Raw genomic sequence first — 12,775 nt, forward strand, 5'->3', positions numbered from 1 at the left:
CAAAGGTGTGGAAGTGTGAAACAGCCCCGCTGGAGTTGTTCAGCTGGCTAGGCAAATCCGTCAAAGCCACGCGCACTTTGGCACAAAGAATCCAGGAGCATGAGACTCACTGTGCCGCCTCCCTCAGTGGAACGTGTACTTCAATAATGGAGAATAGGAGTGGCGAGTTAAAGTAATGTGTCCGCAATGGTGGAATTTCAGCAGTGTGGGGGCAGGAGGCTCAGGGTGGGGGTGGCCGGGCATGTTCGGGGGAGGGCAGCCATCCTGCAGAAATCAATCCCATGGCCACTGCCTCATTAGTCTCCGACACTGGCCCAGGAGCTAAGCCCCATTGCCAGAGGCCTTGCTAATTACTCGCAGGATGTCCCCATCTGAACTGAAGCCTTTGAATGGAGCATCCTGAAAATGTCCTTTTGCCTGCACTCTTTGAGTGACCTTGAACCCTCAGCCAGATCACAACTGTCTTTGTTCTGCCACCCCTGTGAGGACTGAGGTCTGATCCAGGCATCCTTCTCAGTGTTGGATGGGAAGGGGCTGAGATTTCTGATGTGTTCTACCAAGTCAGGGATGCAAGGATGGAAGAAATGAGGTTGGTGACAAGGCAGGGAACAAAGTGCTGGGGACAGCTCCAAACACACCGTAACCATAGCAACAACCATCTAGCAAGGGCCTCCCACTTGCCACACACTGGATTGTGTCACTTATTCCTCCTGTCGTGTCTATTTTACTGATAAAGAAACTGAGGTATAGAGAAGTTAAGAAAATTGCTGAGATCAGCAGCTAGGAAGTGGTAGAACTGGATGGGACCCTGGCACCATGGCTCCCAGGTCCACAGTTGGTGGGACCTGGGCAACAGCAAGGAGACAGGGTTTGGTGGAAAGAGGGAAAACAGCTCATCATGTCTGAGGCTCAGGAATTGTTCTCAGAGGACATCACACTGGGAGTCAGACAAATCCAGGGCTTGAATTCTGGCTCAGCCACTTCCTTGCATAAGTCACCCAACTTCTCCATGCCTGTTTCCTCATCTGTAAAACGGGGATGACAATGCTGACCTCTCAGAGTTGCTGTGAGGATTCAGTGAGATCATGTATTTGAAGTGTTGGCACAGAGCAGGTACTACATAAATAGTTGTCATTAGTATTGCCAGTGTCCATGTAACTGCGGGGACAGAGGGAAATCCCCGTGGGGCAGAGGAGAGACTGCGTCTGCACAGCAGGAAGGGCTCAGTGGCATCTCCTTCCTGGAGATGTCTGGGGAGCACTCTGGCCTTTGTGGCCAATCAAGCCATGCCAGGCAGTGTGCCAGAGCTCAGGTGCTCTGCTGGGCTGTGAAGACCCACCTGGGAGGAAGCAGGGAGGCCCTTGGAGAGGTGGGTGAGGAGCCGCCTTGCCAGCGTGGGCCCCCTGACTCCTCAGTCCCCTGAGCCAGCCAGCCTGGCTCTGTGGATATGGCTGTGTGGCCTTGCACAAGTTGCTCCTCTTTGACGGTCTGTGCTCTGTGCTTTTTCTTTTTTCTTTTTTTTTTTTAGATGGAGTTTCACTCTTGTTTGCCCAGGCTGGAGTGCAATGGCACGATCACAGCTCACCGCAGCCTCCACCTCCCAGGTTCAAGCAATTCTCCTGCCTCAGCCTCCCTAGTAGCTGGGATTATAGGCATGTGCCACCATGCCTGGCCAATTTTGTATTTTTAGTAGAGACGGGGTTTCTCCATGTTGGTCAGGCTGGTCTCGAACTCCCGACCTCAGGTGATCCACCCGCCTCCGCCTCCCAAAGTGCTGGGATTACAGGCGTGAGCCACCGCGCCCGGCTTTCTTTTTCTTTATTTCTTTTTTTTTTTTTTTTTTTGAGATGAAGTCTCCTCTGTCACCCAAGCTGGAGTGCAGTGGCGTGATCTTGGCTCACGGAAACCTCCACCTCCCAGGTTCAAGCGATTCTCCTGCCTCAGCCTCCTGGGTAGCTGGGATTACAGGCGTGAGCCACCTGGCCTGGTCGGCCTCTGTTTTTCATCTGTATGATGGGCTTAGTGCTCCCTTAGGGCTCCTCCTGTGGGTTCTGCTGTTGGACCAGGGCTCAGCTTCCAGTTTAGCTTGAGGGTGCCCAGGCCTGCAGAAGGTATAAAGCAAGGGCTGGGAGAGGGGGAGGAAGGAGGAGGCAGAAAGGCAACGGGAAGGGGAGGAGGAGGGCAGAGGAAGGGTCTCTGAGTGCCTCTCACTCCTGCCTCAGCTCCTCGCTGCAGCGGTCCTGCACAGGGCTTTGGGTCCCAAACACCAGAGGAAGGAGCGGGGACAGTCCGGGCTTCTTCCCTGTATCTTGCTCCTGAGCCGCCCATCTAGGATGGTGCAAGGCCGAGTCGTCTGCACTGAACCCTCCCTCAGTTTCTCCTCCAGTGATTGCAGGGCTGTGGGGGCAGCTGGCACAGCAGGGCTGGGCTGGACATGCTGCTCAAGAGGACGGGAGGGGCAGCCTGAGCCCGGAGGGAGGCTCAATGGGGACATTTGCAGCCCTGCAGACAGGGCAGGGTACCAAAAAGCCTTAAGCAAGCAAATGTACTCTCTAAACCTCAGTTTCCTCATCCAGGAGATAGTGATGCTCTTCACGTTCGGGAATTGATCAGAAATCTTGCATATAAAGTGCCTGGCAAGCAGTAACAGTTGCTAAATGGCAGATGTTTGACTCGGCCCTGCCTCTAGCCCACAAGCTTTTGTGTACTAAAAAGTACACAGAAAAGCTGGACCCTGCTCCATGGGGTCTCCTCCCGGCCCCTCTTTCCGAGGCTTTTGCTCATCACTTTTTGTGGGAAACTTGACTTAGGCCAATGCTGGACCAAAGCCTTGGTCAGTGCTGGACACACTGGGAGAGGAGATGGGCTCCTTCTTCCAGCTCACACTGCCCCTGGTCATACAGCAGATTGCAATTGTCCTTAAAGGCCACTGACACTCACGGGTCATTTTCTCAGGTTCTCCCACAAAATGTCATTTCTGCTGTTCCTGTGCTGAAGGGAGGGAACGGAAAAGTATCAATTCCAACCTTGGTTTTCTAGTATTTTAAACTCTTCTACCCCACCCCATAAGGTCATTCTTTCTGTCGCTGACTCTTTATAAAACCTGAGAGAGTTGATGGAATATTGATTGAAAATTGAGGGGCAGAGGAATGGAGTGAATTGACCAGTCACCTGGTGTTGGGTGTGGGCAGTGAGATCTGAGATCTCCCTTCTGACTTGGTGCTAAACTTGTTTTGAAACAAAGCCAAGCTCCAGTCTCTCATGAGAAAAGAGGTGGAGCTCTAGAAACTTTTAGGGAACTGGAAAGATGGTCATGGAGGCCCTGGTAGACAAAGGGCTTGATGCAAGCCAGCGATTCCTTGGGCAGACACTGGGAGGCTCTGGGCTGGGCTGGCAGCATCGTGGGGAAGAGGCTGAGGGTATTGCCAATGGTGGGGTGTGTGTGTGTGCGCGCGCTCACGCACACGTGCGTGTCCCATGAGTCACTGGAAGTGTCCATGTGGCCCCAGTATCCTGGACTGCCTTAGAAATTGCCCAGCCTGATCTCTTCAATGCCCATAAGCGAAGCTGGACCCAGAACCTGGAAAGGACTGGATCTGGGCCCCAAATACCATCTTTCTAGTCCAAACCTCTTTTCATGGCTTTGCATTGCCCCCAAGGGCCCCCACAAGCGGTTTCTGCTGGTCCCATCCCCTGCAAGCTGGATACAGCCAGAGGGCTGACTTGCCTGGGTCAGAGCTCTGCACTTTGAGGGGTGGCACGCTCCTGAGGTCAAAGGTAGCACATTCAGGTGCCAGGGCACAGGCCCTCTGCCTCTCCACCTACGCCGGGGGGTTCACAAAGCGTCCATGGAGCCCAGGATGGGCTCTGTGCTTTGTGCCCGCAGTGTCACTACCCTCTGTCTGCCTGCAGGTCCCTGGCCCTGGGCCAGCAGTACACATCTCTGGGCTCACAGCCCCTGCTCTGCGGCTCCATCCCAGGCCTGGTCCCCAAGCAACTGCGCTTCTGCCGCAATTACATCGAGATCATGCCCAGCGTGGCCGAGGGCGTGAAGCTGGGCATCCAGGAGTGCCAGCACCAGTTCCGGGGCCGCCGCTGGAACTGCACCACCATAGATGACAGCCTGGCCATCTTTGGGCCCGTCCTCGACAAAGGTACTGCCTCAGGGCTGAGGGGCAGGGGGGTAAGGGGGTGGGTGGGGGGAGGGATCAGGACTGTATGCCCTTCCACCCCAGTAAGGGTGCCTCTTCTCTGAAGCCAGGGTCCCTCTGGGAGGGTGATAAATCTGGTTGCATAACTGCCACACCTTCCCAGGCACTGCTGGGGGCTGGGCCGCCTTGAGATGCTCCAGGATCCCGAGGTTTGAGGGCTGACACCAAGAAGGCCACAGACTTCCTTCCTGGCTTTTGCACAGTGGGAGCCTCAGGCTCCTGCTGTGGACATTTGTGACATTTTCCCAGTGCTGTGTTAAGTGCTATGCAAATACCGCTTTGGGGTGGGACTGAGAGCATTGCCACCCCCAGGTCCCTCCCATCTAGAAAGTCCTCAGGAGCCGAGGAAGCTGCCTGGTGCTGTCATAGCATTGCGTTGCCCCCAAGAGCCCCTCTTTCTGTTCATCCTCATGCACTGTCAGCTGGATAGGCCAGGAATCATGGTGGGGCTAGAGGGTGCACTGGCCTCTGGGTAACTTTCCAGCCATCTTGCCGCCTGGGAGCCTAACTGGCTGTACCTCAAGTGGACAGGGAACCACGTGATTTGACTGAACCTGGAGGCCCTGGGAGGGAGGCTAAGTGGGACAACTGCTCCCAAGAAGGGGCCTTGGGGGCTCACAGACTGGGTGGAAGATGGGCAGCTCTTTGTGGAACGGCAGTGTCCAGGAATTTAACGATCCCGGCTGGGCTGGCCACCGCCAGAGTTGCTCTGCCACCCAAACTGCTGAGCCTAGCCCTCCCTCCTATTAGAAGCTAGGGAATGAATGGGAGCTGCCTGTACAGCCAGAAAGAAAAGGGATCTGACGTTCGGGTGAAGGGGTGGGGTGCTGGGTGGGGTGGGGGGAAACTGACCACCCCCATTTTAGAGTGCAGTTCCCTTTTACCGGTGCCTTAGGTGCACAGGGTCTGTCCCACCTACAGGCAAAGTCCGGGCTATTGTCATGGGACAGGAGGGTAATTAGCAAATCAATGGATGATGATTCTGTTTACGCTTCTATTACCAAAACTAATTATTCCGTGTTGACATAAAAGATTTGGCCTCTTAATTGGGGCCAAGTGGCGGCGGTTTGCATTTCAAACTCGATCTTGTCGGTGTGTTGGTCTCAGCGCTTTCCGGTGCCCCTCCTCGGGCCAGGTAGCGCTGAATCAAACAGCCTTGCGTCTAGACGCGCTCCCCAAAAGCGAGTCACCTCTGATCGCTCTTCCAGTCTCCGGCCAAAAGCCAGGGGAAAGCGAGTCTGGGTGCGCTGCCCATTCACTCCGCGTTGAACGTTTTAAGTCACCGCCGTAGGTTCTGGCACATGCCCCGGTCCCTAGAGGGCCCGAGGACAGGTTTGGGTTGCGGCGGGAGGGGCGATGCGTGCCCGAGAGTTTGGGAATTGGCTGGCGGCGGCGAGGAGAGCATCCCGGAAGACGCCGCGAGCGCATACGCGCCCCAGTCGGTGCCCAGAGCCCGGGCCTTGAACCCAGGTTCGCGCCCAGCTCCGGCTCCATGTTTGCACCCCGCCCCCAGCGAGTCCGTACACCCCAGCCGCGTGGACGGCCAAGGGTTAATCTCTGCCCCCCGCTTTGAGACCCGGGAAGCAGGGGCTCGGGCAGCCCGGGGCGCGCGTCTTCCGCGAGTCTGGGGGCGGCGGGGTCGGCGGCCGGAAGGGGCGAGGCGCGGCGGCGGCGCGGCTGGCCTTAGGCGCTTCCCCGGGCGGGGCGGGGCGGGGCGGGGCGGGGCGGGGCGGGGGCGGGCGCCGGAGGGGTCGGGGCGGCCTGAAAAGCGCCCGAGCGCCGCCCCCCACCGCGCGGCCCGGGCCCCGCGCCCGCTGCGGTCGCCGCGCCATTCACACGCCCTCTGGCCATTCGGCGCGGCGCGGGGGCGGGGGGCGCCGCTTCAATGGGGATTTCGCGGCCCGGCGCCGGGGCCGGGGGCGCGGCCCGGCCGCGGGAGCCGCCCGTTGCTACGCGGTGGCGGCCGGCCCGGCGGCCCGGGCCCGGCGGCCGCATTATGCGGGTAATGCGGTGTGACACCGCGCGAACAAAGGCGGATTGAGCGGCCCAGCGGGCCCCGCCGGACGGGGAAGGCACAGCGGGGCTGTCAGCGCCGCTCCCAGGCTAATCCCCGCCCCGCCCCCGCTGCCCCCGCGTTCCCGGGGCTGGGAACCCAGCGCGGCCCGGGGCCCGGGCGCCGCTGCCGCCGCGGGCCGACCGGAAACGAGGGGCTCATGCCCTCGGCCCCTCTTCCCCGGGGCGCCCCGAGGGCTGGGGCGGCTGGGATTGGGGCGAGTGAGCGGCGCGGCGGGGACCCCGGGGCCGGGAGCACAATTGGACTCGGGACCTCGGGCCCCGTTGCCGCAGCCCTAGGTCGGCCTTCGCAGCGCAGGCGCGGGGCGCGGGCGGCACCGGCTCCGCACTCTCCGCCCTCCCGTCGGTGGAACTGGGACGGGCCCCTCTGTAGGTGGCGCAGGAGGGCGTGGGGGCCGCGGAGAGCGGCCGCGGGAGCCACGAGGGGTCCCGGGTTTCCTTCTTGCAGCACTCGGCCCACAGCCCAGGAGAGGAGGAGGGCGCCTGGCTTCTAAATAAATTTGGTCACATTTATGACCAATTTTGCCGACTAGGCCGGCCCGGTGTTTCGCAGCCTGTGCCAGGTGGCGGGTCACCTCCGGCTCCGGGGTCCTGCCGTGAGGAGAGAGAGGGTTGGGCTGCAGGTCTTGCAGGCCTTGGCCTCCCTGATCGTCAATGTCCACATCTATAAGATGAGTAAAACTTTCTATGTGAATGAAGCACATGCAGAGATGATGACCGTTGTGAGGAGGGTGGAGCACACCCCTGACAGTCTCCCCTTGCCCTGCGCTGGACCCTGGGATAGAACCAGGGGAATTGCCCCGTGTCTCTACCCTTCTGGGCGGGGCTTGGCCGTGTCTGGGCGTGAGGGCAGGAGAATGGGGATGGGGAGACTGAGGCACGGGCCATTACCCTCCTGGTGAGAGGCTCTAGGGGCGGAGGGAAGCTGTGTCCATTTTACAAAAAGGGCGACAGAGACCGAGAAAATGAGAGGGGTCGCCCCTATGCATCCGGGTGCGGAAGGGGTGGGCCTGGGCAGGTTTAGGCTGTAGATTCCCAGGCCTCCCTCCTCACAGACCTGGAGCTCACTCAGGCGTGGGAGGGCTCAGGCCTGTGCTGGGTGGTCTCTGGACTTTGGGAAGGTGGAGGGCAGGGGGTGTGTGCCCAGCTCAGAAGTGGCTTCTGTTAAGGTTGCTGCCTTATCTTGGCAGCAGCCTGCCAGAGCTTTGGTGTTGGCCCCTATTTCTAACAGGCACTGCTCTGCCCTGTGGCATTTGAGGCCCTGGGCTAATCAGTTAGCAGCCTGGGGCCTCAGTTTGCTCATCTGTGAAGTGGGGATACCCAACTGGGTCTAAACCAGCCAAAGAGGGTGGCGAAGCTGCCTCCGTCTTGCCTCAAGGCTGGTGAGCTCTTCAACTCTTCCTGGTCTCGTTCCCCTAACGTCCTGGCCTGGGAGGTGGAGGCAGGGCAGGTGCTCCCAGGCCGGGTCCTGAGTGCTGCCTCCCCACGGCCTCCCTGCAGCCACCCGCGAGTCGGCCTTCGTGCACGCCATCGCCTCGGCCGGCGTGGCCTTCGCCGTCACCCGCTCCTGCGCCGAGGGCACCTCCACCATTTGCGGCTGTGACTCGCATCATAAAGGGCCGCCTGGCGAAGGCTGGAAGTGGGGCGGCTGCAGCGAAGACGCTGACTTCGGGGTGTTAGTGTCCAGGGAGTTCGCGGACGCGCGTGAGAACAGGCCGGACGCACGCTCGGCCATGAACAAGCACAACAACGAGGCGGGCCGCACGGTGAGCCAGGCTGCCCTCCCCCAACCCTGCAGGGAGCCCCCCTCTCCTCCACCCCTCCCCCCGCCCTTCCCCTCCGGAGCTGGCCTGGCCCCCACCCCACCCCTTCTGGCAGCCCTGTGGGTCGTGGACTCCTTTTCCCCTTGGCCAGGCTTGGCCCCCTCCCCACCCCACAGCCACTTCGTCTGTCTACCCTCCTTCCTCTTTGGGCAGTTCCTGGACTCCACCCCACCCGGGTGAGTCGGCCTGGGAGCATGGCCACCCCGTGGGATCAGGTACCACCCACCCATCCTGTGCACCTTGTCACGCGGTGTAGGGCTGTCAAGTCCTGGGAACCTGGCTCTGAATTCAGCCTCCACTCCCTTACTGTGTTTGTATGATCTAGGGTGAGTCACATTAAGTTCCCAGCCTCAGTTTCCCCATGTGTTAAATGGAGATAACTCCTATTTCTTTTTTATTTTTATTTTTTGAGACGGAGTCTCGCTCTGTCGCTCAGGCTGGAGTGCAGTGGCTCGATCTTAGCTCCCTGCGACCTCCACCTCCCGAGTTCAAACGATTCTCCGCCATCACACCAGCTAATTTTTGTATTTTTGATAGAGATGGGGTTTCGCCATGTTGGCCAGGCTGGTCTTGAACTCCCGACCTCAGGTGATCCTCCCGCCTCAGCCTCCCAAAGTGCTGGGATTACCACCGCGCCCAGGCAACAACTCCTATTTCATATGCTGTGAGAAGTGGACGTGCTGTCTGCCCATGCTTGGGGTGTGAAGGGGGAGGGAAATATGGTCCTATTCTTTAGGTCTTGCCTCAGTCCCCATCAGTTCTCTTCCTGGCACAGAGGAGTAGAGAAGGCTGGAGGGAAGGGGGTGGGCAGGGGCAGAGAGGGAAGGCCCGGATGTGCCCCCTCATGAGGTCAGTCTGGGGGCCAGCTGCCACTCCTCTCCCCCAGACTATCCTGGACCACATGCACCTCAAATGCAAGTGTCACGGGCTGTCGGGCAGCTGTGAGGTGAAGACCTGCTGGTGGGCGCAGCCTGACTTCCGTGCCATTGGCGACTTCCTCAAGGACAAGTATGACAGCGCCTCGGAGATGGTAGTAGAGAAGCACCGTGAGTCCCGAGGCTGGGTGGAGACCCTCCGGGCCAAGTACTCGCTCTTCAAGCCGCCCACTGAGAGGGACCTGGTCTACTACGAGAACTCACCCAACTTTTGTGAGCCCAACCCAGAGACGGGTTCTTTTGGCACAAGGGACCGGACTTGCAATGTCACCTCCCATGGCATTGATGGCTGCGATCTGCTCTGCTGTGGCCGTGGCCACAACACGAGGACGGAGAAGCGGAAGGAAAAATGCCACTGCATCTTCCACTGGTGCTGCTACGTCAGCTGCCAGGAGTGTATTCGCATCTACGATGTGCACACCTGCAAGTAGGGCACCAGGTAGGGCTCTGGGAAGGTGGGGGAGGCTGGGAGCCTGGGCGCAGGGAATGGGGTTGTTTGCCCATCTCTTCTTCTTGACGACCCCCTTCTGTTTCTGAGCTATCCAAGACACACAAGTTCCCACAGTCAAAATAGGAAGCCAGGATTTTTTCAAGCTTCCATGAGAATGGTCCTTGGGCAGAGACTTGGTGGATTGCACAAAGCACAGATAAAAACCCAGTGTTGGCTGGGTGCAGTGACTCACGCCTGTAATCCCAGCACTTTGGGAGGCTGAGGTGGATGGATCACCTGAGGTCAGGAGTTTGAGACCAGCCTGGCCAATATGATGAAACCCTGTCTCTACTAAAAATACAAAAATTAGCCGGGTGTCGTGGCAGGTGCCTGTAATCCCAGCTACTCGGGAGGCTGAGGCAGGAGGAGTGCTTGAACCTGGGCGACAGAGGTTGCAATGAACTGAGATTGCACCACTGGACTCTAGCCTGGGCGACAGAGTGAGACTCCATCTCAAAAAACAAAAAAACAAAACAACAACAACAAAAAAACAAAATCCAGTGTGTGCACATTAGCTACCAGCAATTGATTAACATTTTGACACAAGTTAGTAAGTTATGAGCCAGATCAAATTTTTGCATAGCCACTAGCTGTCATTCTTGAGCATTCTGTGGAGCTGTGGGGTTGGAAGCTGGGAGACCTGACGTCTGGTCCTAACTTTGTCAGTAACTTCCTGTTCTTTCACTTTTCTGGGCCTCAGCTTTCTTACTATAAAGTGGTGATGGTGTTGGGGGGTGGGGGCAGTTTAAATACCTCAAGCGGAGAGCCGAAATGTCTCCTCTACCCCTGAGGCAGAGTCAGTGTCTGTCCACCTTGAACTTAGAGGGCAAGTTCTTACACAAGCATCAATCTTACCGACCTCAGGGAGGTGGGTGGGGGGAAGCGGCATATAAACCCATATCCTGACAGATCTGAAGCTTGGGTGGAGTGGGGAGCACTCTCACCGAGTTTATGGATGATGATGGGGAGCAGGAGGGATTCAAGTTCAGAGTGGCTGGGATGAGTAATCAAAGGATCAAAGGCTGGTGGATTTTGTTCCCAAGCTTCCCAGAGGTGGCCTGCCTGGGAGGCGCTATGCACTGGCCCGCCTGGGAGGCGCTATGCAGTGGCCCTGGGTTTCACAGCACCCCGGGATAGGTCAGCATGGATGAGGATTGGTCCTGGACCCCAGGGGTGGAAGGTTTTTAAGGCTGGGGTGCCCTTTCCTCCTTTTCTCTTCCCTGAGAAGGAGCCTACTATGTCGAGGCATGAGTAGGGGTGTTGGAATTAGGCCCTGCCCTGCTCCAGCTCCTGCCACTTGGCAACCGTGTGACCCAAGCAAGAAATTCTTCATAGACCTGGTTCCTCATCTGTCGTGCTCCCCAGAGGTGCTGTGAGGGACAAATGAAAGGACCCTGGGGACAGGGCTTAGTTAATTGGGAAGCACTTCCCTGCTGGGTCATTGTTGGCTGGGGTGGTGCTGGGGGACAGCAGTCTGTGAAAAGGTAGAGTCCCCCCTCGGTGATGCAGTTCCGCAGGGCGCCTCTGAGCTACTGGCACATGTCTGTGCCATAGGGAGTAGGGGAGGGAAGTGGACGGGCCTCTCTTGAGATATGGGAGGTACCTGACATCATGGAGAAGAGCTCTGGCTGAGGGGCGACTCACTCAGCCCCTCTAGGAAGCCCCTCGGTGCAGCTCAAGTTCTGTCCTGGTGGGGGCAGTTCGGAAAGGCCGCAGGTGGCACTGCCTTTCTTGGTGTCTGAACGAAAGCAGCGTGGGGAGTGGGAGAGGACGAAGGTGAGCCCAGTGGCTCCCCTCGTCTGCTCAGCTGTCTGGCCTGCGAGTGCCAGTGCCAGTTTCCTCCTCAGTTCAGTGGTGGTGACAACGGCAGCCCAGCAGAAATTTTTTTTTTTTTTTTGAGACTGAGTCTCGCTTTGTCACCCAGGCTGGAGTGAAGTGTGCGATCTCGGCTCACTGTGACCTCCGCCGCCTGGGTTCAAGCGATTCTCCTGCCTCAGCCTCCCAAGTAGCTGGGATTATTATAGGCGCCCGCCACCATGATTGGCTAATTTTTGTATTTTTAGTAGAGACGGGTTTCGCCATGCTGGCCAGGCTGGTCTTGAACTCCTGACCTCACGTGATCCACCCGTCTTGGCCGCCCAAAGTGCTGGGATTACAGGCTTGAGCCACCGCGCCCAGCCAGAATCAGTACTCTTCATCAGCCCTCTTTCTTCTCATTTCTGAAATGGACAATGAATGGTTTTTTTCCCCTCAATCTTATGTAAAATGCTACATAGCTATGGTTTCAAGATGCTGTGGTCCAAGTGGTTCCTACCCTGAATGCCTTCTCTGTGGAAGCTCTGGAGGCCTCACTCTGTGACCAGTGGAGGACACTCTTCTGACATGGTGCCCTTCTGAGGAACACTCCCAGGCCAGCTCTTCCACCTCACTGAACACTGGCTTCTTCATTTGTGAACTGGGGATGAGAACTGTATTCTGTGTAGGGTTGTCCTGTGGACTGGAGACCTGGCATATGAAGGGCCTGGCCTGGGGCCCAGGTGCTCGGAGGATAACCACAGAGGCCTCCGGGCCAAGTAGAGCTGACCTCCCAGAGCCACCTCTGCAGGCGAGCTGCCTGCTCTAGAGCAATGGGCCCAGGCCGGCCGAGACTCTGCTACTCCCTGCCGACGCTGTAGGCAAGACGGGAGCCTGCGGGATGCACTGGCAGGAATGGCAGGGAACAGAGTCTTGAGTTGTTCTCTTGGCTTCCCCGACAGTCTTGGCAGTGCAGGCAGGAGAGAGAAGCGAGTCCCAGACCAGGCCCCGGCCCCTCCACACGGCAAGGAGAGAGCCCCTGTCAAATGGCTTGTGTCCTTCCTTTGTGGGGAAAACACCTTTTCTGTAGCTTTTTGTAGCTTTTACCCAGTGTCTCTGGCTAACCATTGATTTGGTGCCTTACAAGTGCCAGATTTATTCCTCGTCACTCTGCTGTTGTGAGCATAGTGAGCTGGAAAGGTTCCGGCAAGAGTCAAGTGGCCTGGCTGCGCCCAGTCCTGGATCTGTTACTGCCTTGCTGAGAGACCTTGGATGTGTCCCTTCAATCTGGCTGAGCCTGTTTCTGCCTCTGTAAAGTAGTCTTACCTTGGCCTCGTCAGCCCCCAGAGGAGCTGGGTGTTGACTGGGAATGCTTCAAACCCTTTGTGAGATATGACTATGCAAATGAATAAAATGAGCACACTGCTGCTCCAATGGGAAGGAATTGTT

General features: G+C 58.0%; 1 protein-coding gene across 1 annotated transcript in view; it reads left to right on the forward strand.

Annotated features, from left to right (window-relative positions):
* Positions 1 to 12,775, forward strand: part of LOC105468256 (Wnt family member 3) — a 54,541-nt gene that overhangs the window by 39,212 nt on the left and 2,554 nt on the right. Inside the window, exons 2-4 of the mRNA XM_011718359.2 lie at positions 3,913 to 4,154; positions 7,785 to 8,050; positions 8,994 to 9,481. Of these exons, the coding sequence (XP_011716661.1) occupies positions 3,913 to 4,154; positions 7,785 to 8,050; positions 8,994 to 9,473 (988 nt within the window). The 3' untranslated portion in view covers positions 9,474 to 9,481. The remainder of the gene's footprint in view (positions 1 to 3,912; positions 4,155 to 7,784; positions 8,051 to 8,993; positions 9,482 to 12,775) is intronic.

Source organism: Macaca nemestrina, chromosome 17 (assembly GCF_043159975.1).
Source record: "Macaca nemestrina isolate mMacNem1 chromosome 17, mMacNem.hap1, whole genome shotgun sequence".
NCBI lineage: Eukaryota > Metazoa > Chordata > Mammalia > Primates > Cercopithecidae > Macaca > Macaca nemestrina.